This window comes from Laccaria bicolor, genomic scaffold (genome assembly GCF_000143565.1).
Source record: "Laccaria bicolor S238N-H82 LACBIscaffold_36 genomic scaffold, whole genome shotgun sequence".
NCBI lineage: Eukaryota > Fungi > Basidiomycota > Agaricomycetes > Agaricales > Hydnangiaceae > Laccaria > Laccaria bicolor.
The window spans coordinates 169,318-197,018 of NW_001889907.1; the positions used below are offsets into that span (position 1 = coordinate 169,318).

At 46.0% G+C, this 27,701-nt stretch overlaps 11 protein-coding genes across 11 annotated transcripts; 3 read left to right on the top strand and 8 right to left on the bottom strand.

Annotated features, from left to right (window-relative positions):
* Positions 1–1,063: 1,063 nt before the first annotated feature.
* LACBIDRAFT_307610 (uncharacterized protein) lies at positions 1,064–1,315 on the top strand (the record flags this gene model as incomplete). Its single annotated transcript, XM_001886154.1, has 1 exon — positions 1,064–1,315. The coding sequence occupies one exon, from the start codon at positions 1,064–1,066 to the stop codon at positions 1,313–1,315; it is 252 nt and encodes an 83-aa protein (XP_001886189.1).
* A 597-nt stretch (positions 1,316–1,912) lies between these two features.
* On the top strand, positions 1,913–2,575 carry LACBIDRAFT_307611 (uncharacterized protein; the record flags this gene model as incomplete). Its single annotated transcript, XM_001886155.1, has 1 exon — positions 1,913–2,575. One exon carries the CDS (start codon positions 1,913–1,915, stop codon positions 2,573–2,575), a length of 663 nt encoding a protein of 220 aa, XP_001886190.1.
* A 1,566-nt stretch (positions 2,576–4,141) lies between these two features.
* On the bottom strand, positions 4,142–4,694 carry LACBIDRAFT_331788 (uncharacterized protein; the record flags this gene model as incomplete). The annotated part of the gene is made up of 3 exons (XM_001886235.1): positions 4,142–4,289; positions 4,343–4,458; positions 4,482–4,694. The coding sequence occupies 3 exons, from the start codon at positions 4,692–4,694 to the stop codon at positions 4,142–4,144; spliced, it is 477 nt and encodes a 158-aa protein (XP_001886270.1).
* An 8,381-nt stretch (positions 4,695–13,075) lies between these two features.
* On the top strand, positions 13,076–13,603 carry LACBIDRAFT_307613 (uncharacterized protein; the record flags this gene model as incomplete). Its single annotated transcript, XM_001886156.1, has 2 exons — positions 13,076–13,388; positions 13,446–13,603. 2 exons carry the CDS (start codon positions 13,076–13,078, stop codon positions 13,601–13,603), a joined length of 471 nt encoding a protein of 156 aa, XP_001886191.1.
* A 1,335-nt stretch (positions 13,604–14,938) lies between these two features.
* Positions 14,939–15,839, bottom strand: LACBIDRAFT_331789 (uncharacterized protein; the record flags this gene model as incomplete). Its single annotated transcript, XM_001886236.1, has 2 exons — positions 14,939–15,056; positions 15,604–15,839. The coding sequence occupies 2 exons, from the start codon at positions 15,837–15,839 to the stop codon at positions 14,939–14,941; spliced, it is 354 nt and encodes a 117-aa protein (XP_001886271.1).
* Positions 15,840–17,156: 1,317 nt separating this feature from the next.
* On the bottom strand, positions 17,157–17,664 carry LACBIDRAFT_295327 (uncharacterized protein). Its single transcript, XM_001886237.1, has 2 exons — positions 17,355–17,664; positions 17,157–17,294 (listed from the first exon to the last, which is right to left on the bottom strand). Exons 1-2 carry the CDS (start codon positions 17,646–17,648, stop codon positions 17,280–17,282), a joined length of 309 nt encoding a protein of 102 aa, XP_001886272.1. The 5' UTR covers positions 17,649–17,664; the 3' UTR covers positions 17,157–17,279.
* Positions 17,665–18,680: 1,016 nt separating this feature from the next.
* Positions 18,681–18,897, bottom strand: LACBIDRAFT_307617 (uncharacterized protein; the record flags this gene model as incomplete). The annotated part of the gene is made up of 2 exons (XM_001886238.1): positions 18,681–18,730; positions 18,783–18,897. The coding sequence occupies 2 exons, from the start codon at positions 18,895–18,897 to the stop codon at positions 18,681–18,683; spliced, it is 165 nt and encodes a 54-aa protein (XP_001886273.1).
* Positions 18,898–19,745: 848 nt separating this feature from the next.
* On the bottom strand, positions 19,746–22,246 carry LACBIDRAFT_331791 (uncharacterized protein; the record flags this gene model as incomplete). Its single annotated transcript, XM_001886239.1, has 4 exons — positions 19,746–21,159; positions 21,284–21,339; positions 21,363–22,012; positions 22,087–22,246. 4 exons carry the CDS (start codon positions 22,244–22,246, stop codon positions 19,746–19,748), a joined length of 2,280 nt encoding a protein of 759 aa, XP_001886274.1.
* A 1,467-nt stretch (positions 22,247–23,713) lies between these two features.
* Positions 23,714–23,911, bottom strand: LACBIDRAFT_307618 (uncharacterized protein; the record flags this gene model as incomplete). The annotated part of the gene is made up of 1 exon (XM_001886240.1): positions 23,714–23,911. The coding sequence occupies one exon, from the start codon at positions 23,909–23,911 to the stop codon at positions 23,714–23,716; it is 198 nt and encodes a 65-aa protein (XP_001886275.1).
* Positions 23,912–24,737: 826 nt separating this feature from the next.
* LACBIDRAFT_331792 (uncharacterized protein) lies at positions 24,738–25,280 on the bottom strand (the record flags this gene model as incomplete). Its single annotated transcript, XM_001886241.1, has 3 exons — positions 24,738–24,783; positions 24,860–24,864; positions 24,957–25,280. 3 exons carry the CDS (start codon positions 25,278–25,280, stop codon positions 24,738–24,740), a joined length of 375 nt encoding a protein of 124 aa, XP_001886276.1.
* A 296-nt stretch (positions 25,281–25,576) lies between these two features.
* Positions 25,577–27,646, bottom strand: LACBIDRAFT_295328 (uncharacterized protein; the record flags this gene model as incomplete). Its single annotated transcript, XM_001886242.1, has 7 exons — positions 27,316–27,646; positions 26,826–27,019; positions 26,759–26,800; positions 26,614–26,617; positions 26,369–26,518; positions 25,779–26,279; positions 25,577–25,657 (listed from the first exon to the last, which is right to left on the bottom strand). The coding sequence occupies exons 1-7, from the start codon at positions 27,631–27,633 to the stop codon at positions 25,577–25,579; spliced, it is 1,290 nt and encodes a 429-aa protein (XP_001886277.1). The 5' UTR covers positions 27,634–27,646.
* Positions 27,647–27,701: the final 55 nt, after the last annotated feature.

Here is a 27,701-nt window from a genome sequence, read left to right on the forward strand (position 1 = left end):
ACCATTCTGGCAGAATTTGAATTCCATTCAAAATTCCATGGAATTGTTTGATCAATTTGGCAGGGCCCTCTGCTACATTTGATTCCTCTGGAATTCTGGGAATTGCCTGGATTCCAGCAGGAATCAGTGGAGGACAATAAAGACCTCAGTTGAGATGATAAACTCACATTGTTCCTAGTGTTGCCACCTCTGAAAATGGCTGGACAAGTGATATGCTATGTGAGCAGTGGTTTGCAAAGAGCTTCATCCCTCAGGCACAGGCCAAAAATACAAGTGGACAGAAGATCCTTCTCATCATCAACAGCCATGGTTCCCATGTCACTGATAACATGATAAAGCTTGCCATCGAAAACAGGATCGAACTTTTTTTCTTACCTCTCCATACGACACACAAGCTTCAACCTCTTGATGTTGGGGCCTTTGGACCACTTCAAAGAGCCTGGTCATGCCAGTGCAATAACTACCTGGCAAGGACAGGTCAGATCATGCAGAAGAAACATGTTGTTCAAGAGTAGTGTTTGAAGGTTAGGTCAGTTAACTGGAAAATAACTGAGACCAGACCGGACCTAACTGCAAAAAGACCGGACCATGGTTAGTGGTTATTCAATTCGGAAATGAAATAACCAGTTATAACTGGTTACAACCGACCCTATTATACCCCTTCAAAATGTATCTAAAAGCATGAGAAACACTAAAATTCTTACAGAGTTATGGTCAAATCTCTAAAATATTGGTCAAAAGAGTAGGCTTTCAAGAATATTATCATAAAATTGTCAATTCTTCACCAGATTTAGCGTTCTTGGGCTTATTTTAAGGCTATGATGCATGGCAATAATGTTTATTGCACGGAATATGAGAAATATACACTGTTTTAATCGATTTTCTATTTTTTCGGCCATAACTGGTTAGTAACTGTGACTAACCAGTTTTGGTCAGTTATCTTCAGTCCAGTTAGGTTATTTTGGGTCTGGGAATGAACCCTAACTGGTCTTGGTCTTGGTTAGAGCCCCTGGGCACCCAATAACCTAACCTAACCGGACTTTTAAACACTAATCAAGAGTATATGCAGGCACATGATGCATCCTTTTCTGCAAACACGACCAGTCAGGCATGGGAAAAATGTGGAATTGTGTGGAAGGAGGGAGACTCTCACAAGTTGAAGGGGGTTGATGTCTTTACAGATGCCGATTTCGCACCCAGTCACAATACTTCAGTCCTTTCCCCAGTCCCCAGTTCCTTTCCAAAGCAACTGCCTTCTGATTATGAACCCTGGCCTGGAAGTGAGCCTGTTGAAGAGGAAGTTGGAGAGAACTGACTGATGCTCACATGCTCTGAATTTGAGGAAAATTGAGAGCGAATGGGTGGCTTGATGGACTGCGATGAAGACAACGATTTGATGGATGAAGACAACTTGATGGACTGCGATGAAGACAACGATTTGATGGACGAAGACAACTTGATGGATGACAATGATGATTCTAGTGATGGAGAGTTGGAAATGGGCTATCCAGATGAAGAGGAGGATGAGCGCAGTGACAATGGGTTGCAGGGGATCCAACAGGTGGTGGTGAATGGGAAAGAGCCTGTTGGGATGAATGTTCATCACAATCAGACAGATCAACAGTTGTTGGCAGGTGCATGTGACACCTCAGTTACGCAAACTCGCATTGCCTCCACCTCAAGTCTGATTCTATCAGGTGCACACACCAGAACAACTTCTTCTGTGATCAGCCTCCTGCAAGCACCCCACTGATGCCGCAATTTGGTCAAATCTCAGCAACTCAATGTGCTCCTCTTTCTGGTCTCCTTCCGCTCAACAGACAAGGAGGAGCTGTTCCAGCAGAACCTCAGGCTTCAGGCCGAGCTTCACAGCATTCAGAAGCAACGAAACACCACGGAAACTCACGCCATTATGGCTAAAGCCAAACTCGCTCGCCTGCAAACACAGATCAATTCAAAGAAGGGCAAGAAGGGTAAGGTGAAGGTCACAAACTCAGTCCTTTTGACTAGCATGGAAAGCCATGAACGACATGAGGTGGAGGCTACTGAGTGCCAGGTGAAGGAGAAGAAGAAAGCAGATGCAAAAGCTGCAAAGGCAGTCCATGCAGCTGAGGATCAGGTCCATCGCACTCAGATTCAGAACAATGCAGGACACGTTTTCTCGGGCTTGCTCACCTCGAAGAACAAACCAGAGCTGGAGGATATCATCATCACTCTTGGCCTAGCAAGTGGTACAAAAGCCAACATGATACAACATATACAAGACTACTTCAAATACCACCCTGAAGATGCAACAAGTGCTTGCTACTCAGGCTTATTTAGTGGTGCACATCATGGTAGACATGCTGCCCCTCCTCCAACAACTGTTGATGAGGTTGAAGATCCCTGCTCCCCTTTTGATGGCCACCCCTTACCACTCAATCAAGTTGCAGGCCCCTCGCATACTCCAGCTCAAATTCCCCCTCCTCTTCCTCAATACCCACAATATTTACACCATCCCCAACCGAACTTCAGGCCTAATCCCAATATGTATGCTCATAATTACTACCACATGCCATATACCTATAATACTTAATACAACTTGTGCACTACAATTTCCTGAGCCATCTCCAAGCCCCCAACGACAACATCCTGTCCTGCATTGCACATTCCAATTCTGCCCACAGAGGCCACATTCACCAAAAGGCGGAATCTGAAAGTTAAGTGTGACTTTGACATGACGACCATTTCAATCTCCTGGAACAATTGACTTTGACAACCGGTAAGCCTCTGACAGCTTCCACAACTGTACAATAAAAAAACAAAAAGCATATTCATGTTCATGAGATGTGTACACACAACTGTACAAAATTTGGAGGCCAGGAGTGTAGCCGTTGTGGTAGAATATAGCCAAAGGTCAAAATGTTTCAAACTCCTAGTCATTGATAGTAGTGTTGCCACAATGGATGCTTGATGTAATTTAAGCTTGGAAATGTCTGGCCTTAAAGTACCTTAATGGGACCTTAAAGTGCTCTCTGCATTTGGACATCTATAACACTATCACAATACTAGTATGAGGACTACTTAGCTAGAAGTTGATAGAAACTTGTGCAAGTGTGGCGTGCAATGCCATTGGTCTTGCAACAGTTGTCCATGTTATGGAGGTTGGGCTCAGCGTGTTTGCAGCGAGTAGGAGTTGGTGCTGTTTTGCCCAGGACGGACAAGAAGAGACACCTAACACACCCAGGCACATGACGACGTGTCGCTGATCCCCCATCAAATTAGATATTTTTGACACTCCAAAGTACATGCTGAATAGCTGCTGTTAGGGTTAGGGTTTGGTTAGGGTTAGTGTCTTTTCGCGTGGTAGCGCACTCTTACTTTATTCTCCCTGCATTGTAGCACATTCTTGGTAGGGTTAGAAGGTTAGGGTAAGGTTAGGAGGTTAGTGTTAATGGTTAGGTTTAGGGATATATTTTCCCCACACAGTAGCACATTCTCAGTTAGATTAGAAGGTTAGGTTAGTGATTAGGGGGATTAAAACTCCGACTGCCCAAATCGGGAGTGTGTTGTTGTTGCTACATGTGTATGTGTCCCATCTTGTATATCCTCCATTTTGCCAAGAGAAGCCTGGATACTTACTTGCATTAAGTACAATAAGTCTTGGATGCATTGTTGAAAACAGAAACTCATTGTGGCAATCGGGATGGTTGTTGGGTGATCCTTCAATTGCAATGAGTGCACAAAATGCCAGATGTCACTAGTAGCAGAGGGGGTAATCTCTTGGGTGCTGTGTGTCGCATTATCAGCCATCCAAAGTTGGAATTTTCAGTTTTGCTTGAGTCTGAGTTCACTTTCGGATAATTTTTGACCTCACCATGACTGCTAAGGTAGGGGACATCCATCTGTCTCTAACATCACGTGACATTACAGTCACACTCCTTTTATATTCACAGGCAGTTTGAAGGTGGAATATATGGGACTGTAGTTGCTTTAAGAGCAGAAACTCAAAATAGGCTCCCAGGAGATTATTATTACTAGAAAGCTATTTACAGATTTATAGAAGCTGAGATTATGATCTCATGGAATGGTATGCAAAATACAAGATTTATCTACAATAAATATTAAGTTGCCATGAAATATGAACAAGAAGAAGCAAAGATTAATGCAGCTTGGCCTTTTCCATGTCTTCCATAAGACTCTCTGGAAGGACATGGTGTCCACGATATTTTCTAGATGCCCAAGCGGCTTCACTGCCATTAAGGCCTTTCTGGTATGTGTCCATAAACCGCCTGGAGCGATTTGCAAACCTTTTGGTATATGTAGTTTAATGTAAACAGCATTATAAATAAATTTAGCTTACCTGCACATCAATTCAAGTGGCACCACATTTAACACGGCAATGGTGTTCTTCTCAAGAATGGCTTCTTGTGATGACTTGGGATTGAGGCGATAGAGCCATTTCGCATACCCCCAACACTGCTCAATGAAATTGAGTTCACAGTGAAATTTGGGTAAAAAAATAACCTGAAAGCCTTGATTCTTGCAGTAAGTTTCCAGTATTGTCTCAACATGTGTGAAATCCAGCTGGTTGTCCAAAATGGGACAGCAGCAGCAGTCAATTGCTGGAGGGGCGCACTTGAACCAGCATGTGGGTGTCCATCTGGAAAATAAAGGGGTTGGGGTGTACCATCCTCAAATCGAGCATCACACATTTAAATCTTGATCTTTTCTGGTGATCTGTTCAGAAGGTACACTGGCTTTCCCTCCGCATCATCATATTTCTGGTGTGTCTAGTGTAGTCTCCTGATGTCAGACTCCGATATGAAGTTGATGATAGTCGATCAATTTCATATGGAGTCTGCTTTCAAATGTGCCCGCAACATGGGTGTAGATTATTCTCACGGCATTTATTCCCACAGTTCAAGGCAGCCCGTTAAAAAAAAAGTTGTCATGTGATCGCTTCGCGTGACACGTCTTGTAGATCAAACAGAAATAGAGGTTGCAATTTCGAGTTTTCCATGGCTCAATGTCCGTGAAACCGGCCCCAATCCCACCTGAGACACCTCATCAACAAAATATTCTTGCACCGATCACTCCTACCCCATTCTGGAACTACAATGGAGTTTTAAATAGCTCATTCTCTCCATTTCCTTATTCCCTGTCCTTCCCAGCTTGTTCCTAGATTTGAGGATTAGTATATTTACAACATTAGAGGTATGAAGAGCCAATACCTGGTCTTCCTCAAATGCAGTTGTTGGATATATAGCAAGAATGGCTGGATTGGAGGGAAAATTCACAGATGGATAAAGGGTAGGATCCTCCAGGATAGCAAGTATGACATGCATAAGCATGTACATATATGCAGATTTCCCTGATCCTGTTGCCGAGATCGCAAGGAGGTTGTTTCTGTCGAGCATTGAGGTAATGCCCTGAAGTTGGTAGTCATGTGGACCAGATGACGTGTTTATGTTGGATTTGGCGGGAGAGGGCCCACCCCTCTGCAGAGTTGAATGTAAACTTTTTGGTTGCAGGTGTTTCAGGCATTATTGCCAGAGAAAACACGTATAATTCGACGATGAAGCACAACTGATTAACAACGCGACGCGGTCCGTGGGAACAAAACGTGACCATTATTTTTACACCCATGTTGACCTTACCACAAGGCCAAGACTATGTCTAGGGAGAATTTGTGGATTTCGACGCGACGAGCCACTAAATTTACACACAAAAATGTATTTTTGATACCATTTGGGTGCAACACAATTTCACACTTTTTTTTCTTTTCACGTCGATTCACAACTCATTTTGGCACAAACTCCTGGTTTCCGATTTTTATCAAATTGTTGTAAGAATATTTTAAATGCATTTCTGTAGAACTACTGCTCAGAAAGGAAATGTCACACTTTTGCATGTGATGTCAGAGATGGATGGATGTCCTCTACCTTACTGCTCGATGCATCGACTAAGTATTACTCAGAATGCACAACACTGGATGAGTGCACCTATTGCAATGATGTCACTTCAAGCTTCAACTTAATTGGTTGAGACCTATGTATAGTGCTTGGAAGTCTGGTCCAGTCTGGTTTTTCATCCATATTTGACAAAACTGAGACCAAGACCAGTCCGTCCATTCTGAAATTCTCAAAAACTGAGACCGGAACTGTCATAGACCAGTCCACAGCGGTTTCACATGGTTTTTTGCAGTTGCAAGACCAGTTACGGTTCGGACCAGTTTGCAACTGGTCCCAGACTGGTCTTGTACGATAGTTATATATTCAAGTAGATACCCTGTACATTGTACCTATTGATAATGTGGCCTGTACTCCGTGGTTTGGTTGCGTGTGTGGTCACAGTGAGTGAGGTGGCTGTCGTCCATGAGTTGCAGTTGAGTGATGGGCTCATGTCCAAAATGATGGACTTGTGTTTGAAACGACAGGCTCATGTGTGAAATGACGGGCTCATGGTTAGAACAACAGGCTCACGTTTGGAACAACAGGCTCACATTTGGAACAACAGGCTCACGTTTGGAACAACAGGCTCACGTTTGGAACAACAGGCTCATGTTTGGAGCAACAGGCTCACATTTGAAGTGACGGGCTCACATTTGAAGTGACAGGCTTGTGTTTGAAACAACAGCTTCGTGTTCGAGATGTGGGCTTGTGTTTGAAACGGCAGGTGTTGGTCAGTGTGGGTGGGGTGCATAGACGTCATGTTCATCCTAGTGCAACATTCTCGTCAGGAGGTGGCAGTAAAGGGAAGTGAGGGAATCAAAAGACAAGCCACTTACGGTTTGCCTCTTCACACGCCTGGTGGGTCTCCAACTCCCTCTATCTCCTCTTGTATCTTTCTATGCCATTCCAAACCCCCAAACTCCTGCTAGAACCCTTCAGTGATGCAAAAAAACAACCTACATCCCTTGTTGGAGGGGAGGGACTTGGTGGCTGCTGGCAAAAAATGCGAGTGGCTTGGGGTCCTAAAATGTGATAATTAGTGTTAAAACTGACTACATACCTTTTTGATGCAATTTTGGCATGTCCGTTGAGTCAAGAGGGAGGTGGTGAGAGGTAGGAGCTGAGAACAACCACACGATCAACCGTGATGACAATGTGACAGACATATCCAAACTCCGCTCCCAATGATTTCTGGTGATTTCATGAATACTTAGGTCGAAATATTACATAAATATTTGTAGACTACAGCAAGACTACAGTACATACTTTAGTAACTTTTCGGACTGCAAAGACTGGTTGAGACCAGTTAAACTGGTCTTTTGTCAGTCTTGAAATTTCTAACATCCTGAAGGACCGAAGACCGGACTACAGTTGCAGTCTTTGACAGTCCTAGGTGGTCTGGGTCTGGTCCAGTCTCAGTCTTTTTGCAGTCTTGGGACTGGACTTCCAAGCACTACCCATGTAGGTCTCTGGAGCCTATGTAGGGACCATAGCTTCATAGGTTCCCCCCTGATATATAGAATACATAGGTCAGGAAGTACTCTATGTAGGCTGGTGGTAGGTTGCCATAGGTGCTGTATTTCAACCCTATTCTACCGAAAATGTAATTTCACCTCTTTCTGAAGTGCTCACTCTACTATCACCTTTCACAATGGACTGTTTCAATTTTGGAGGTGATCAACTTTGACACCATAGGTGAGGGGAACTTAGTGAATAAATATTACATCTTAGAGGAATTGAACTCAGAGTCTTATGGAGTGATACAAGAGAACAGCCATCATGGATACAATATTACAGGTAGTCTATTCAAGCCTTTGATATGTAGCTGTTTGCACTATGCATACCACAAGTGCTAGGAAAACTGTTCACCTCCACTGCAAACAGTGAGGTGTCTGATAAATTGTGGCCCAGAGTAGCTTGTATCATGTATACTGGTATTATGATCATAATTTCCCTCATACCCCATTGACTGTGATATATCATATCACTGTGTCTTCCTCATTCCAGATTTTTGATGAGGTGAGATTTATTTTGATAGTCTACTGTAGGCTCAGATTATCTTTTGTACCTACCATGGTCTACAGAGGTAATGGTTTACCTATGTTGACCTACTGCAGTTAAGTTAGTCACCTTGGCTCATTAGTAATGGGCCACCCTGCCCTGACAATCCATCAAATGGTAAGGGGCTAGCCGGACAGCCAGTTTGATTACCGGACCCCATTGTCAAAGGGGTGGCCGGACCCTGAACAATCCACCAGTAACTATGTGTGGGCCGTCAGCAACAATGTCCCATACCACTGGAGCGGCTGGGTGCACCTTGAATGTCATAACCCAGTGCGGGGCTGCCCTCTGCCAGGGTGTTGGTGACATGCCGGCGGCCATCGTCCAGTTGAATACTTAGAATTACAAGTCTGGCATATATCAATCATGTATAATATTATCAACCTATGTATGCTGTTTGCTACAATTTGAGTGGAATCACTCTGCCAGACTAAGCACTGCACATTGCTTCTGAAACACTCCACTGGACTAAGCACCACACTAAGCACCACACATTGCCTCTGCAAAAATGACACATATTGGAATGATCTGTTGGAAGAAGCTTCACACATTTAATCTGCAAAAGTATTTGAGTACACCAGCAAGGCAATTCCTCTGCAAATATTGCTCCACTGGTTATATAATTTTTTTATGGTACACCGCCGGACCAACCACCACACATTGACTCCGCAAACATAGAAAAAAAATTATAATGAAGTTTGACACATTTACACTGAAAACATATCTAAGTACACAATACCTCCGCAAATATTGCCCCACCAGTGGTGTCATTTTTTATGATATGCTGCCAGGCCAGCCACCACAAATCGCCTCCGCATTTATATTGAAAATTTATAATAGTGTGTTAGAATACTTTTGACATGTTTATACTAAAAACATATTTAAGTACATGATACCTCCGCAAATATTGCCCTGCCGGCGGTGTCATTTTTTATGATACGCCGCCGGACCAGCCACCGCAAGTCGCCTCCGTGTTTATATTGAAAACTTATAATAGCCTGTTAGAATATTTACATCTTTACAACTAAAAAGATATTTAAGTACACAATACCTCCGCAAATATTGCTTCGCCAGCGGTGTCATTTTCTTTATGATACACCGTCGGACCAGCCACCACACATTGCCTCTGCATTTATATTGAAAATTTATAATGGCCTGTTAGGATGTGTTTGACACATTTACACCAAAAACATATCTAAGTACACAATACCCCTGCAAATATTGCTATGCCAGTGGTGTCATTTTCTTATGATACTCCACCAGACCAGCCACTGCACATTGCCTCCACTTCCATCTTAAAAAATGTATAATAGCCTGTTAGAATATATTTGACATATTTACCCTGAAAATATATTTGAGTACACAATCCCTCTGCAAATATTGCTCTGCCGGTGGTGTCATTTCTTTATGATACTCCGTTGGACTACCCACCACATAGAACACCCTGCCAAGCAAAGCACTACACATTGCCCCAAAAACACCACCAATCTAATGGTCCTCCAAACTTTAGCTGTGCACACTTTCTCTCAATATGAGCTCTGGCTCTGATAGCCAGAGATAACCAAGTATGCATTATGCAGGACCAGAAAGGGGTGTTGCGGCAACGAGGATGGTCTGGCTATCTTGCTTGTTTGTTGCCAGGCAGGGACTATCAAAGTTTCAGTTTGTGCCTGAGACATTTCCAAATTGAGGTGATGCGCTTGGTGCACGGGCCCTCCGCCACATGCAAACAGACCCTGCATCCCGACAAACAACAACGCACTCACCCAATTTCAATCCATGTAACCTGAAAACCAGCCAGCTGATAGACCTCAATGCCATGGTAATTACCATGTTAAAATCTTCAAGAGATGTTTTGTTTTTGTTGACAAACACAGAAAAAAGGGTTTTATGTTGATAATCTCTATCAAACCTTGACTGCATTGTGGCATTACAACAAAAATCATCAAGACTTTTTTTTTTCCTGAACAACTTATTGTCGGGCCTAGCTCATTAGAATTGTGCCTTTTCAAGCTTTTCAAGGGTGGTTTTTACATGAGTCAAAAGTCATTATTACATGTTGCAGGGCTGAAACAACCTGTGAAATGGTACTTTTTATGATAGAAACCATCAAGACTTTTCTTTTCCCCAAACAACTTATTGTCGGGCCTAGCTTGTTCGAATCCTGACTGCTCCAGCTTTACAGAGGTGGCTTTTACATGAGGTAACGGCCATTATTATGTTCTGCAGAGCTGAAACAGCTTGTGAAAAGGTATATTTTACAATGAACACCATCAAGACTTTTTCTTTCCTAGGTAACTTACTGTTGGGTCTAGCTTGTTCAAATCCTGCTTTCTCCAGATTTCCAGAGGTGGTTTTTATGTGGGTTGACAATCATTTTTACATTCTGTGCAGCTGAAACAATCTGTGAAAAGGTATTTCACATAAGTGACTCTTCAAAACACACTTGTGAGCATTTACAGAGGTTTATATACTTTCTTCCAAACCCCTTTGAAGGATCCAGATGAGTCTCCCCTCTGTAGTCTATCCACTGCAGCTGCAATCTACCCTCTGCAATCTACCTCCTGCAATATACCCTCCGCAGCTGCAATATACCTCCTGCAATATACCTCCTGCAATATACCCTCCACAGCCGCAATATACCTCCTGCAATATACCTCCCGCAATCTACCCTCTGCAATCTACCTCCCGCAATATACCCTCTGCAGCCGCAATATACCCTCCACAATATACCCCCTGCAATATACCCTCTGCAGCTGCAACCTACCCTCCACAATATACCTCCCACAATATACCATCGACAGCCGCAATCTACCCTCCACAGCTGCAATCTTACCATCTGCAATCTACCCTCTGCAATCCACCCCTCAGTCCCCCCATAGAAAACATATGCAGAAGTAAACAAGAGTACCTCAGCAGTACCACCCATTTACTAGTAATCATATGTATCAACTGTCTATTTAATTCTAGTGTTCTTTGCCCTAAACATGATTTTTGTATTTCTAAAAAATATGCAAGCACTACTCTGCCAGAGCAATAACAAAGGCAGAGCATATTGCTCCAGCAGTGCCATTTGAGAAAGATATATTGCTCCGGCGGTGCCATTTTTAAGAAAGATAGATTGCCCCGGCGGTGCTATTTTTCAAAAAAAAATACATTGCTCTGGCGGTGCCATTTTTTTAAAAAATACATTGTGCTGGCGGTGCCATTAAAAAAAAATACATTGCTCCGGCGGTGCCATTAAAAAAAGTAAAACATTGCACCGGCGGTGCCATTTAAAAAAATAATACATTGTGCCGGCAGTGCCTTTAAAAAAAAAAAACATTGCTCTTGCAGAGCCTCTTTGAAAAAATTGCACTGCTGTGACAGAGCTTTATTATATATATATATATATTGCTCTAGACGTCCAACACAGTTATTCAAAAAGTGTCTCTTATGAAAAGGCAATGTGTTTTTATTGGAAGGTGTTCTGCTGGTGTGTTATATTTAGCTGTATTTCTGGGGGGACATGATGTAGACAATAGTTAATGAAGGCTGCTTGTGTTTCAAAAGAAATTGCAGTATCTCATCACCTTGCAGTAGGACTCTCATTGTGATTGATCATTCAATATATTTTTCAGTTGTAATGGCTCACATTCATGACATTTAACTGATGACTGCAGCCCTATCACTATGTATGATCACCATCTATGTTTACATGGTACGCCGCAACTTGTGCCGCCAGAGGACAGGGTACACCGCAATTTTCACCGCCGGTTGATGCCATGCATCAGGACATCTCCTCCGGTGAGACACTACGCCGTCAGTGAAAAGGACAGCCGGCGCACGCACCATCACTAAAGGCACATCATAAGATTCAGGCCGTCCAGCTGGGCCCATGTAGTATGGTGTTTTGTCACCTCCGGCTACTCCATTAGGTAAGGCACAACATAACTAACATATGTGCCTATGGAGACTATGTAAATATGGCCAAACTACAGCCCAGAACCATTTTCCTGATGAAACTTCAAGCTTGAATCAAATCGTGACCACACTGTCAGCAATTCCCTGCAATTTCCAGCCATACACTGCCTCACCTTAAAGCCCGTTAAAGCCTCCAAATAAGGGCATAATGGCCCTTAAGGTCAACATTACTGTACTACTACGACCAAGTCCTCGGGCCCTATAGGGCGTGACATATTTTCACCATCTCTTCGCCACTTCAACAGCCGATGTGATGTGTGACGAAGAGTGTGATGGCTTCCATCAGTAATTGAGCAAATCAGTTTCCACGGGTTTCTCAACCCTGGCAACCTCCGAAAACCACTAAAAACCCCGAAACATTGAAAAATATCGAAACTTGGAAACCTATGTATCCTTTGGTGGAAACCCGCCACCCAAATAGCGTAAGATATACATGTTCACTAGTCCCTGACCGGAGAAACCCTTAGACTATTCCTTTTCGGGTTTCCGGAAACCCCGGCAACTTCCAAAACCAGTAAAAACCCGGAATCTATTTTGCCATGTTACTGATGTCGGCGCTTCTGCAAGTTGTTGAGGATGACGTTCATGTCAACTTTTCAACAAGCCAGACCAGGCTTTTGTGATGGGACAAGATGGAGTCATACCGGCAACTGAAGCAGAAGAGACTCTTATTGAAGAGGTTGAAGGCCAAGTACTCGACCCCACCACGGCCGTGGAGCAGGAAGGCCGAGGCCAATGTAAGAAAATCAAGAACAGGTTGTACACGCAAGAAAACCTCAGTTGGTGGGACAACTCCTGTTAGAAAGTAGATAATATATACACCGTGTCGTTTATATGCCTATGGGCGCCGCAGGCGCCAGAAAAATCAGCCATTTAGAATAGGAAGAAATGACTTCGAAAACCGGGGTGATGCGTGACATCACCCTCACTTCACTTCCTTCGATGACCTCTGTGATGCGTGATGCGAAGTCATGGTCGTATTAGTACAGTAAACTTAATGTACATTACATTGCGGCAACACTATTTCCTAGCTTGTTTTGGGTGGGAAGAGAGTTTGCACATGATCCTCCAAAAAGCAACTTGCGCAAATACAGTGTCTTTCACAAGTCCCTGTAGTAATGACCACCCTAGAAATGCGTCATCCACAAATGCCAGTCCTCGCAGGCACATTCGGTTCCCTCATTGTCATGTCCATCCTATCCGCAGCAATGGGCCACCTGCTCCCCACACTCATACCATGGAAATGGACACAAAGAGCAGCATCTGTGCTGTTCCTGGTGCTCAGCATGAAAATGTTCATAGAAGCGAGGGGTATGAAGGCATGGAACATAAAGCCAAGGGGGTGGCGGAACGCGGAATTTACATATACAGTCGCAAGAAGAATTAAGGCCCTAGTGCTCAACCCCCCCCTCCCTTCACCCCCCAAATCCGGTATGTTCTTCCCACCCTCCTATGTTTTTCTCAGAAGGAACCATCGGTTATTGGCAGCCGTCACCTCCGAACGTCGTTTACCAATGACAGCGATGACCTTCTGGGTTCTCCACGCTCATCGAACTCGTCGACTTGCCTGGCGCCATTCCAACCACCTATGCGCCCGACATCGACTCCATCACCTTCAGGGTGTCATGCCCAGGAAATGTCTGTAAACACCACACACGTCAGGACGTATGCAAGGTATCGAAAATTACTGACCAAATATGTGTGTGCAACTTACCAAATCAAGCTCCAAGGGTGCTCTGGTAGTGTTGCAAACCATTTGAATGGATTTTATTAGAGAAGGTCACAAAAAAATTTAAGGCCTCCAACGGATGCCCCCCCCCCAACCCTATATCCGGGATCCACGTTCCGCCACCCCCTTGCATAAAGCTAAAAGCGGAGATGTGGGAGGCGGCGGAGGAGATTGAGGATGACAATGCAGGGCATGATAGGATGGGGGGCCGGTGCAAACGGGCTTGTTATTCCGCTGGAAGAGATGGAGGAAGGCGGGAGGCCGGTGCATTCGGCAAAGCTGAAGGTTTTGTTGGCTATGGAAGGCGCAAGGAAATTCTGTAGCTTCTTTTTAGGCCCAGTGTTTGTGCAGGAATTTGTCCTCACCTTTCTGGGTAAATGGGGCGGTAGTAGTCAGATTGCGACGATTGCACTTGGGGCTGCTCATGTACGTCCTTCCTTCAATGATTACCCCATTATAGTTAATGGTGGTCTAGAATGTGTGTCTAGTTACCCTCGGAACGGTGGTGGCTCACTCGTGCTGTGCCACGCTGGCACTCATATGCAGGAGATACGTGTCCATAAAGAAACAAAGTATGTATGCCCTCCCTTTCGTACTCTTCAAGACCAACACTCTCATAGTAACGTTTGGCGGTTCCATTCTGTTCCTCACCTTTGGTGTCATATATCTCCAATATATCTCCATGAATCCTTTGCCATGACTAACGACACGGCCCTCGATATTACGATCTCGCCTTCGTCGGGGAATCACACCTCATTACCCGTCGTCGTTCATCGTTGAGCCCGTCTTGAGCCCGTCGTCATTTATTCCGTAACACGGCCCGGGTGACCGGTGACCGCCCACCACAAGTTGCGGGAATCATTTCTATATCTCGTACGTTCATTGCGCTCATCACTGTACCCGCCCTAACATTGTCAATCAGTCTACTTCAGTGGATACATGGTGTGGGTTATCAATGTCCTGGTGTGGATAAGGTACATCGAGCTCCTAAGATGGTGGAAGCCCCAATGGATAAGTTATCAGAGAAATCCATGAAGTATTTGAACAAGACCTTCCATCTCACAATTTTCCTTCCAATTGCCTTCGCCATGTGCGCTGGCCTGCCCATCGCCCAGCAGGTAAGACGAAATGCCTTTACGCGAATACACTGATAACGATATACACGTATAGCATCAATGGAAGAGTCTACCACCGCCCTCTCTTCACAAATCCTATAAAGCAAGATGTTGCACTAACGGCCTTAAAAATGCATTCACGGAATGAGGTTCACCATCGCGAGAACGAATTGAACGAGAGTGTGGGTGATGACGGGAGTTGTGGTGTATGTGTTAGAATTGGCGATGATGATGAAGGTACATAGACTCGAAATTCTAGATAACCGATAAAATGCATATCAAATCCTTGTTGAAACTTTGCGATCGCGGATGAGATATCGATATCGGTGACGAGTAAACCAAATGGGGCGACACCCCTGGATAGTTCTAATGCCCATCTGCGTGAACGTCTGGTGCATTATACACAAAGTTCGAAATTGATCATGGAGTTTTTGATCTTCAACGAATCAAATCAGCGGTTCAGTCGATATCGGAAACAGTACGTCTTTTCCATTGTGCAAGAACTACAACTCGAATGGAATATTGTCCAAATTCATATCCAATTTGAAAGGAATATTGTCCGAATTTATATCCCAACATAAGTATTCACGATAACTTTTCGTCAGTCCCCAGAAGACCGTCACACGCCGCAAACATTAATATTACCCTTGATAAAGTGAAGGTGATACAGTTAGTTAATCATGAAGTTCTGCCATTTTCAGCGGCTAATAGCGGGGCACTTACCAGAGGGAGATTTAAGAATACACAGCGTCCCGAACAACAATCATTATCGGTCAAGCAAGGTTCTTCTAAAGGAACACACTCCGAAGAGTCGGGCTTCAGCGTCGAACCACCTGTTTTGTCGGTGGACGAGGTGGCTGCGGGCAAATGGGTCGCGATTGCGTCCTTGATAACAGCACTATCAGGGACATTGCCCACGGCGTGAACGACAGCGGCAGAAACTGGGTCTGCGTGAACGTCCGAGGTGGGCGCCGCGATTGCGAGACAGATGAGAGCGAGGACGAGAGCGAATGGGCGAGTAAAGCTGAATGCGTGCATATCTGGCGTTGCTCAAGTTTCAACCGGGCTGAAGGAGGTGAGGAAAAGGAGCGACACATTTTGTAGTAAATTGTACTCCCAGGGGGATTCTTGGGATCACGATCGATTTCTTCCTCAAAGGAGGGGGCGGTCACAGGACTAGGGAAACGTAAGAGTCGCCCAAGAACGTTTGCCTCACCAGTTTCAAGGTTTGTGTATTACACTTTTTCTTGCTGGAACGACTATAACCCCAAGACGCATCTTCCTTCTGCCTGATATTTAGTAAAAGCTGCTTCTGGGAACCCTGGGGTAATAGGGGAACTACGAGAAGCAGGCTAACCTGAGTAAAGGATGAGCGAATTAGTACACCATCGGCCCAGTCATAAGACCTTCGCTACAAACCCGGGTTCCAATTGGAAGTACGTTGATATTGAAATTTGGGTTCAAATTGGTCAAGCTTCATTAATTATGGATGACGGGAATGGAACCGGGGAGACAAAGAAGCGAAGCAAGGGAGAACGGGGGTAACGTCAGATTATGAACAAACACTCGCTTTCTGGCACGACGCTTTGTAAAAGGGGAAGGCCAGGACAAATTTGTGTGTGAGGATAGACGGCGAGCGGGGGGAGCAAGGGGGGTGAGGCGAAAAGGGCAACAAAGAGAGACCTGGAATGACGTGGGGAAAAGGGGAGGAGGAGGAGGGGGTGTATTAAGGGAAAGGGTCGCATCACGAACGATTGGCGGAGGAGAGGGGGAAGGCTTGAACCGCACTACCATGCGGGGTCTATCGTCTCTCGACATTGAGTCGGGAAGATAGTCATCGGCGTGCCTCGATTAGATGCATTTCTTAAGGTCGTGGTGTTTGTAGTTGGAGGAACCAGTTGTGCAGGATGGAGTCCCAAGAGGTTTGCTTGGGTACAATAAGTGTAATCACCGATTACTGAGTTTCTTTGAGATCTTGAGAGATTGAACACGAAAAGATATCACGCTTACATCCTGATTAATCAGACCCTCTTTGCTAGCGCGCAACCACCACTCTGGCAAGCCTTGGCCAGTCTCTGCTTCTTCCATGGTTTTCAAATCGACGTTATAAGAAAGTCACTCCGAGGCTTCCACACTGATGACGCTGGTGTTGTACACGAGTTAGGGTAAGTCACAACTGAGTCGTGCGCGTGACCGGTCGTGACCATCATCAATAGGAAACCAATAGGAAACGGTACAGACTAGATAGTTCTCATTTCCAATTGATTCCCATCTGCATGAAGGAGCCTCAGTTGCGACAACAAGTTCAAGTTTTTAATTGATCGTGGAGTTCCATCTTCAGCGAATCAAATCAGTGCTTCTGGAATCTGTTTGGCTTCTGTCGACAGAAACAGTACGTATTTCTATTGTACAACTTGAATGGAATATTCCCCGCATTCACATCCCAACCTATTCACGGTAGCTTGTGCCAAAAGTCCTTTACACGCAACGAAGCTTGATAAAGTGAAGGTCATCAGGTTTACCATTTTCAGCAATTCAGAGCGAGGCACTTACCCCAAGGCCTACTGCGCTCAGGGATATCTTACAAAGTCCAGAACAACAATCTTTATCGGCCGCGCAAGGTGTCAATGCAATGAAACATTCGGAAGAGTCGGGCTTCAGCGTCGAACCACCTGTTTCGTCGGTGGGCGAGGTGGCTGCGGGCAAATGGGTCGCGATTGTGTCCTTGATAACAGCACTATCGGGGACATTACCCGCTGCGTGAACATCCGAGGTGGGCGCCGCGATTGCGAGACAGACGATTGCGAGGACGAGAGCGAATGGGCGAGTAAAGTTGAATGCGTGCATATTTAGCGTTGCTCAACTAGCGTGGGGCTGAATGAGGTTAGGAAAAGTAGCGACACATTTTGTAGTCCAAGGGGAGGATTCTTGGATCACAATCAAATTCTTCCTCCAAGGGGGGCGGTCATAGGTCTGGGGAAACGTAAGAGTCACCCAAGAACGTTTGCCTCACATTTGGTTTGCGTATCACGCCTTTCCTCGCTGAAACGCCTGTGACGTGAACCTCGAAACGTATTTTCCGTCTGCCTTCCTTTCTCTGATATTTAGTAAAACCTGCTTCTGGGAACTTTGGGTTGATAGGGGAACTACGAGAAGCTGAGTAAAATATGTACGAACCTGTTGATAAGTACACCTCCACCGGAGTCATAAGACCTTCACTACAAAACCGGGTTCCATTGGGAAGCACGTTGATATTCGAATTGGGTTCCAAATTGCTCAAGCTTCATTGTTTATGGATGGCGAGAATGGAACCGGGAAGCTGAAGAAGCGAAGCAAGGGAGAAGGGGAGCATGAATAATGATAAAGTCGGATAATGTAATAGGGGATTGCTCCGGTACTGCCAGTGGCTGATCAAATGTATAAGGGGAAGGTCGGGTCAAGAAAAGGCGAGCGGGGGGGAAGGGGGTGACGTGAAAATGGCAAGAACAAGAGAGTTGGAATGAGTGGGGAGAAAGGGGAGGAGGAGTGTGTATTAAGGGTAAGCAGGAAAAATCACATGGCAAACGGAGGAAAAGCATAGTACCAGGCGGGGGGCTCTGTCTTCTCTCGATCTTAACTCGGGAAGATGATCGTTGACGCGCCTCAATTGGATGCCTTTCTCGAGATCGTGAAGGAATGGCGTATGTAATTGAAGGGATCAGTAGTGATGGGGTTCCGAGGGTATACGTTCGTTCGACCCAGCAGAAATAGAAGAGAAAAGAATGCGGGCGCGTGGTAGATCTGATTGGAATCGTCTGCGAGCTCAAAAAAGGGGTTGTCTTGAAGCCAAAAAGCGATAACGAGGTACACGTGTAATTTTTGGAAGGGACTGGGAGCACGTTAGGGAGAAGGAGGGGCTGAACCGCGTTGATTGGAACGTGTTGGCAGATCTAGGGGTAGAGATTATATGAGAAAAGGGACTTGGAAGAGAGACGAACGTACCGAATCCGCGAGCTCCGTACACCGAAGTCGCCTCTCTTCCCATGCCCAGCTCCAGATTCTTCGACGAATACCAAAACCTCCATTCGGGTGTTGGCTTTGACATGTTATTCGACATCGGCTGACATGTGCGGTGGAATTGACAGACTGCAGCGTGATTGGGTGGGGAGTCCCGTCTGTCCTGCAAGCGTATGGACTTTGGATTGAGTGAGAGCCTGCGCTTGCGTAGGTACAACAGATTGTAGAGCTGGAGATGCCAAAAGGGCCCCTAGAAGACTGACAGCGCAGAACTCTGCTTCAGGACGGGGTAGGAAGGATTGGCGGCGTGTGCGTGTTGTCCAACCGTATAATGTCGTTCGTACGACAAGTCTTCGCTCTTTACGTCTGCTCTTTCAACCACACGTTAGCCTTTCTCCTATGTCGACATCTTATCCGCCACGTTCCTCATCTCCGAAATGTCCCTCGTCTGCCGGATGACGATGTTGAAACACCATAGACCGTGAAGAGGCGCTAGCGTTTCTAATCCTTTGAATGAGAAGAAAGCTGGAGTTGGGCCGTGTATGTCAACGATGCATCATGAGCGATGTGAGAGGATGGAGGTTTTGTGCATGTTTTCGATCATGAGGGGAAAGAAAGGGCGCGTGAATAGTACACACGTGCCTCATCACACGGGTTAGCTAAGTGCAGCTTGAAGCTTCAAATTTCAAAGAATGCAAAACGATACGCCACCAGGTTTTACCAAATTTTATTTATCAATTCCATTGCTTTGAATAAAGTCATTTTCATTTGTATACGTTACGGGAGGGACATTAAGTTCAATAAAAGAAATCATACATTAAAGACATGCATCGAAGTCGTTGTGTCCTCTGTACTGAGCGCGAACAGCATCAATTCATAGCATTCGTTGCACTAGCAAATCTCTCACCGGTTCAGGACAAAAAATGTTCGTAGGAAACTCGGCCGATCTCAAATTGTGTGGATGGCCTCCCATCTGTTGCCGGGTTGTAAATTGCGGTTCGTATAGTTTTCTTGAGCGTAGTGACGATTCGAGTTTGAAGCCCCAGCGTTTTGAGGGTAGTAATATACGCCTCTGTCTTCCTGCTGGGAGAGGTTGTGGTTCGTAAAGGGTTCTTGAGTGTAGTGACCATTCGAGGTAAAAGCTTCGGCGTTTTGAGGGTGATCATATACACCTTGTTGATATGAATTGGGATTCGTAAAGTGTTCTTCGGCGAAGTGACCATGCGAGGCCGAAGCCTGCGCATTTTGCGGGTAATAATATACCCCTCTGTGTTCGTGGTGCAAGTCGTTATGTACAGCCGAAGGGAACTGGACAGACTCGGAGCTAGACGTTGAGGTCGGGGAGTAAGTCGAAAGGGATGCTATATTGTAAGATGGCGGAGATATTGGAACCGACGCAGGTTTCTGGTTCTTCAAGTGTTCTTGGGCGTAGTGATCATATGATGTCGAAGCCTCGGCATTCTTATCATGATGGCCATTGTAGACGCCTTCATCCTCACGGCGAAGACTATTCTGTAGAGCTTGATTCAACTGGAAGGTCTCAAATTCAGACATAACGGTTGAGTAATGGTAAATGTGCGCATCTGTCCGGGGGGAAGGTAGAGGTGAACCCGGAGGGATAGTTTCGCTTGGCGTAGCGGCCCGACCTTTTCCCTTGTAGTCCTGTAACTTTTTTGGCTGTGGTGGAGTCAACGGGGAAGAGGGGTGGACGATAACCGTCGGGCAGTAACCTAGAGTGGCCGTCAGCGCATTATGACTTGTCATATTCAGAAAAGGGATTGTATTTGTTGAAGTCGGAAAAGGGATTTGATTTTTTTTAGTCGGAAAAGGGATTTGATAATCGCTGTTTGCGACGCCGCCTTGGGTTTCTTGACCGTGGGACGATGAATGCTCGACGTTATGAGAGTGGTCACGAACAGCTCTATTTCCAGAGTGAAAATTGTGGCTCGTAGCTTCAAATACCTCGCCAACCTCCAAATCGGACGGGGAAGTGGAGTCATAATTCGAAAGGGTAGCTGACTTTGCAGAACGAACTTTCTCTTTGTATCCTTGCCACTTTACCGGCCGTGATGTAGTCGACGTGGACGAAGTTGGATTAGCGTGAGGAGAAGCTGGCACGTGGGGTGAGGAATCGGCCTCGTCGTCGCTTACTCCAAGAGTGTTCGCAAGTTCACGTTTCTTGGTGTGCGTTGAAGTGGCGAATAAGCTTTCCCTTGGTAAAACGGTCCTGTAATCCTCAGTGCTTTCAGTGAGAGCGGGAGATGCACATTCAGCAGCTTTAGCTTGAACTCTTGCGTATTCGTAGGGCGGAGGAAGAGGGCGTTTGATAGCATGTGGACCATATTCGGACTTTGTATGCGATCTATCGGTATTCATTGGGCATTGTAGTAACGGTGAAGAAGCAAGCTCGTCCGCGGAAGCGTTTCAGTCTGGAGACGGAGTACTTCGGTTCAAGGCCAGTCTTGTTGGGGTTTCGTTGACTTGACCTTTCATCGGTTTTGAAGGAGAGAGAGTAGGGAGTATTACTCCTGTCCATGGTGTTCTATCAGGTGTCGGATACAGTACTTGTTGTTTCCTCGGCTTCGGCGTTATCATAGAGGCTGGTCCAGCAGTTTTGCCCGGGATTAGACCATATTGTAGCAAGGGGGCTCCGCGATTCGTTGGATCAGCAGGTGACGCCAAAGAAGGCTCGACAGGACCCAAAGGTTCGCAGATCTGTGCCAGGTATTGTTTTCGGTTGAAGAACAACGTAAGGTACACAGATTTTTGCAACGGAGAATTGGTCGACGTCGGAAACCAGGCAACTCCCAAGGGGACAGCATCGCAGACGACGTCCAGATCCTCAACGACCTTGACTCGGTATTGCATGGATTCGAATTGAAGTACAACGTATGATCCAATAGGCGGGTTGGAGAGAGGTTGAACGGTTCGGCAGCCTGGCCCCAAGAGCAGCGATTGATGGAGATTTGGAGAATCACTGGAGAGTTGATCTGCTTCTCCCGTACCGAGCTGGGGTGGCAACGCAGAAAGAATATCCCCTAAGGAAAGTGAATCGCAGGAAGAGCCGTCGTCTCCTGGAGCAACCAATCGACCAAGTTGGGCGTTCTGATCCTGGTTCTGGTTTGTTTCAAGTCCCCCGAATATGACTGAAGACTCAGTTGATGCTCGAGAGAAGAGCTCAGGCTTCTCTGGAACTGGGAGCGCATGAAGAGCGTCTAAGGGCATGTCGACGTCTTCAGCGAATTAGAAATCAGTAATCATAAGACACGCTCAAGTGTCTAGTTTATACCTTTGGGATTCGTCGTGGCTTCTGGCTCGGATAGGCGTTTCACGGCATAAACGTCGTCCACGCCGTGTCTTGATCGTACACCCTTCCTCAGTACCCTTCGCGGCGCGTTCCTTGAGACGTCTTGTTGCTTCTGAAAAGGCGCGGTTATAAGTTTAAGCATGGTCGCTGGTGTCGTGGGGGGTGGGAATTGATGCCTCTAAAGTAGGGGACATCCATCTCTCTCCAACGTCACGTGCAAGGCGTGACATTTCCATTTTGAGCGGCAGTTATACAAAAATGCATCTAAAACATTCTTCAACAATTAGATACAAATCGGAAACCAGGAGTTTGTGCCAAAATAGGTTGTGAACCGCTAGGATTTTGATCTCATGGAATGGTATGCAAAATACAAAAATATGCACAAAGTAGGTGCCACTCTCTTCTCTTTTTCAATCTTTCAGGTCCTCTATTCCTTTTAGGGCCTCTCTGAAGGTTCTTTGACCTTTTCTGGGTGAGCCTTTTGTGTTTCGCTGTATTTCCGGTGTGTCCAGGGAAATTCTGTTGATTTCGACACGACGCGCCACTAAGCTAAACACCCAAATGTATTTTTGATACGATTTGGGTGCAACACATTTTTACACATTTTTTTCTTTTTGCGTCGCTTCTATAACTTTGTATATAGCTTTCTAACAACAATTATAGCAATCTCCTGGGAGCCAATTTTGAATTTCTACTCTGGAGTTGCATATCTTCCATCTTCCAGTCCCCGTGAATATAAAAGGAGCGTTATTGTAACAGCACGTGACGTTGGAGAGAGATGGATGTCCCCTACCTTATAGGCATCTGGTATCAGGCTTATAAACCCCATAGTTGGAAGTTGAGAACAACTAAGCTATTGTGAAGGCGACATTGTGAAACAACACAGAGCTGACAAAAACGCGTAGAAGGGCAGAACAAGTGGTTACTAGGCAACCTATGTTGTCGTCTTGTCGTCGTCAGTGTCACGGTTCGAAAAAGCATGTGTGACTAGTCACCGGTCACCAGTTCAAGCAGTCACTCACCCAACGTGACCTCAATTGTTTGGCTTTCGTTCAAACGTTTCCAAAACGTTTCTTATCGTCCGTGTCTCTGCCTCTCTGGCGACTCGGATGCAATGGTCCATATTATTTCACGTATCAGGGGGCGGGGTGGTGATGTTCATCAGTATAAGTTGGGAGAGGGAGTATTGGGTTTGGGGCGGATCGCGGTGAGGAGACGTGTGTTGGGGATATCGATGAGGAAGGTGGGACATACGAACAATCATCTCCCTTCACAAATCCTATAAATAAATGAAACTGCATGTAGGGAATGAGGTTCACCTTCGTGAGAGGGAATTGAACCGTTATACGAGAGTGTGGTGAGGATTGAGCTGAGTAAAGGATGAACGAATCCATTGATAAGTACACCCTTACCTGAGTCATAAGACCTTCGCTTCAAAACCGGGTTCCAATGGGGACGTCGATATTCGAATTGGGGTTCAAATTGCTCAAGCTTCGTCACTTATGGTAGAGATTATCAGAGAAAAGGGGATATAGAAAAAGGGACAAACGTACCGAACCGTCGAGCTGGCGATAAACGAACAAGGGATGGTAATTGATGCGCATGATGCTCACCATTCTTGATCCCTGCGCATCGAAGTCGTCTCTCCTCCCATGGCCAGCACCAGATTCCTCGACGAATACATCTCCGAGAAAGGGGTCGTTTCGTGTTGTGAATGATTAAGTTCAGCGTGGGGTGTGCCGCCGTGCAAGCGTATCATATGGGCTTTGGAGGAAAGAGCTTGCGTTTGCGTAGGCACACTCGGCATCTAACGGATTGTACAGCTTGTGAAAGCCTAAAGAGCGTCTACAAGACCGACGGGGCAGAACTGGCAGGTGAGAAGGGGGAGGAGGTTGGACGGGCTTCCTGTGAATAATAATGTGATAGGGTTGGGGTGGCTGAGTAACTGCTATTGGTAGTCGACGATGGTTCACGGTGTTGATGCCTGTCCCCACTCACACAACAAGCCTCTGGGCCGCCTCTTTTCCAAAGCTATGCGGTCACCCGAGATGGGCTAATTTGGCTCGAAATGATTCGCAACAACAGATGTCGAGACTGCCTGATGGTAGGAAGCATTCGTGGGGAAATTTACTTACTTTTTAAGAAACAAATACGAGTCAGAGAAACCTAAAAAACACGAAAGAGTGTGACTTAGAAGAGAGCCACTTCGGTAGAGCTGAGGCAAAGAAAGGCTGAAGAAAGGCGGAGCCGTGGGAAATTACGCCGGCATTTTACATTTTCCCACGAGCCATTCTTTCCATCTCACCATGACATCCCCAAGATGGGTATGGCGCCGTGAGCATTGGTAGTTAGAGCCTCCGCGTAACACTACTGGGATCTGATTTTGCCTTCCACCAGAATGATGATGAAATATTTACTCAAGGTGTTGTACCTATAGACGAAAGCGACTTCGAGGCTTCCACAACCGAGATCCTGGGTATGATACCGCTGATGTTATTATCGAAGACATACGAGTTAAGCTAAGTGACCAACGATTTTCTCAAATTAGTCGTAGCCGGCCCAACCTTGTAGATACCAAATTATATGTTCTTGTTTATACTTTACTCTGCGGTCGCAGATGACGATTGCGTGATTCAGCTCGGAACCAAACCAGTGCACCAGTCGACAAAAACAGTACGTCTTTTCCATTGTGCAAGAACAACAACTCAAATGGAATATTGTCGGGATTCAAATATTCACATCCCAACCCACTCACGATAACTTGCATCAGTGGTATAAGCAAACACCCTTGATAAAGTGAAAATGATACAGTCAAGTTTACCATTTTCAGCGAATAACAGTGGGGCACTTACCGGAGAGGACTCAAATACTACACAGAGTTCCGAACAACAATCACTATTGGACATGCAATAAGAACCATCCATAAGACAATTCAAAGAGTCTTGCTTGAGTGTCGAACCACCTGTTTCGTCGATGGTCGAGGTGGCTGAGGGAAAATGGGTCGCAATTGTGTCCTTGATAAGTGCAGTATCGGGGACATTGCCCACTGCGTGAACGGCAGCAGCAGAACCTGGGTCTGCGTGAACATCCGAGGTTGGCGCCGCGATCGCGAGACAGGCGATTGCGAGGACTCGGAGGACGAGAGCGAATGGGCGAGTGAAGTTGAATGTGTGCATATATAGTGTTGCTCAAGTAGCTTGAGGATGGGAGGAGGCCAGGAAAAAGTAGCGACATTTTATACGCCAAGGAGAGGATTCTTGGGATCACGATCAAATTCTTCCTGAAAGGAGGGGGCGGTCACAGGACTAGGAAAACGTAAGAGTCACCCAAGAACGTTTGCCTCACCTTTGATTCGTGTATCACACTTTTCCTTGCTCGAACGCCTATAACCTCGAAACGTATTTTCCCTCTGCACTCTTTTCCCCAATATTTAGTAAGACGTGCTTCTGCGAACCCTGGGGTAATATGGGAACTACGAGAAGCAGGCTAAGGTGAGTAAAGGATGAACGAATCCGTTGAGAAGTACACCCTTACCTGAGTCATAAGACCTTCGCTACAAAACTGGCTTCCAATGGGGAGCACGTTGATATTCGAATTGAGGTTCAAGCTTCGTCACTCATGGTAGAGATTATCAGAGAAGAGAAAAGGGGATATAGAAAAAGGGACGAACGTACCGAATCGTCGAGCTGGCGGTAAACGAACAAGGGATTGCAATGGATGCCCATGATGCTCGCCATCCCTTGATCCCTGTACACCGAAGTCGCATCTCCTAGCGCCAGATTCCTCGATGAATACATCTCTGAGAAAGGGGTCGTTTGGTGTTGCGAATGAAAGTTCAGCGTGGGGTGTGCCAGCCACCGCGCAAGCGTATAGTCTTTGGATTGAGTGAAAGAGCTTGCGTTTGCGTAGGTACACTCCGCATCGAACGGATTGTACAGCTTGGGGAAGCCTAAAGGGCGTCTATAAGACCGACGGCGCAGAAGTCTGGTCCAGGAGGAAGGTAGGAAGGGTTGGAGGCGCGTGCGTGTCGTCCAATTGTTTGTATGACAGGTCTTCACTCTCTCCGTCCGCTCTTTCAACCACACTGCCCCCCCTTCTACGTCGACACCATATCCACCAAGCTCCTCATCTCCAAATAGTCCCTCGTCCGGAAGGTGTTGTCGAGGCACCATAGACTGTGAGGAGGTGGTAGCGTTACAACCGTTTGATTGAGACAAAAGGTGGAGCTGGTGTCGTCGTCTCCAAGCCCCTGAACCCGGCGCACGACTGAGAACAAGTTGACGGTGAACTTAAACGGCGTGAGTGATTGTGGAGTGGGCGAAGGCATTCCGTGGGTGGTTTGGATGGGTGTAAGGGCATCGGAGGTGGGCGCACGCGCCTTGGGGTGTGAAATTTGAAATTGTATGTCGGGTACCTAGCATTGCGAATTTGGCAACAGATGTCCATACTGCCTACTGGTCAGTATGAAGACGCTAAAATTAAGTAGCATTCGTGGGGAAAATTACTTACTTTTCTAGAGACAAATACGAGTCAGAGAAACCTGAAAAATACGGAGAGAGTTTGGCTGAGAACAGAAGAGAGGCAAAGGAGGCGGAGCCGTCGGAAGTTAAAACCGCATTTCGTATTTTCCCACGAGCCATTCTTTCTATCACACCTCTCACCGTTCGAGGCTTCCACATTTGAGATCTTGATGCCGCTGGTGTTATTATTCAAAGGCATACGAGTTAGGCCAAGTGTCCATCAATATGAAAGGATTTTCCTTGCAGGTGGGGCGTATGTTCCTCGCCGTTACAAGCAAGTTACAAGCGTTAACCGAGATCCTAGGGGGTTCATGAGGCCAAATTGAACCGTTGAACGAGAGCGTGGTGATGAGTTGTTCAGGTGGGTGGGTTTGAAATTGAAGGGTGGACTCGGACTCAAAATTAGATGTGAGTCAAATTATCGTTGAAACTCTGCGGTCGCGGATGAATCGATGACGAGCAAACTCAGTTGAGTGATTTAGCTCGGATAAAATCAGTACTTCAGTCGACAGAAACAGTACGTTGTGGCTACAACCCGAATGGAATATTGTCCGGATTAACATTCCAACCTATTCACGATAACTTGTATCTCCCCAAAAGTCCATTATGCGCAACGACCCTTTATAAAGTGAAGTTGATACAGTCAATCATCAAGGTTTACCGTTTTCGCGACTAATAGCGGGGAGCTTACCAAAGGGGGCCTAAAGATTGCACAGCGGAGTCCTGAACAACAATCTTCATCGGCCATGCAAAATTCGCCTGGATGACGGCATTCCGAAGAGTCGGGCTTCAGCGTCAAACCAGCTGTTTTGTCGGTGGGCGAGGTGGCTGCGGGCAAATGGGTCGCGACTGCGTCCTCGATAAGAGCACTATCGGGGACATTGCCCACGGCGTGAACGACAGCGGCAGAACCTGGTTCTGCGTGAACGTCCGAGGAGGGCGCCGCGATCGCGAGACAGACGATTGCGAGGACGAGAGCGAATGGGCGAGTAAGGTTCAATGCGTGCATATATAGCGTTGCTCAAGTAGCTTGAGGATGGGAGGAGGTGAGGAAAAAGTAGCAACGTTTTATATACC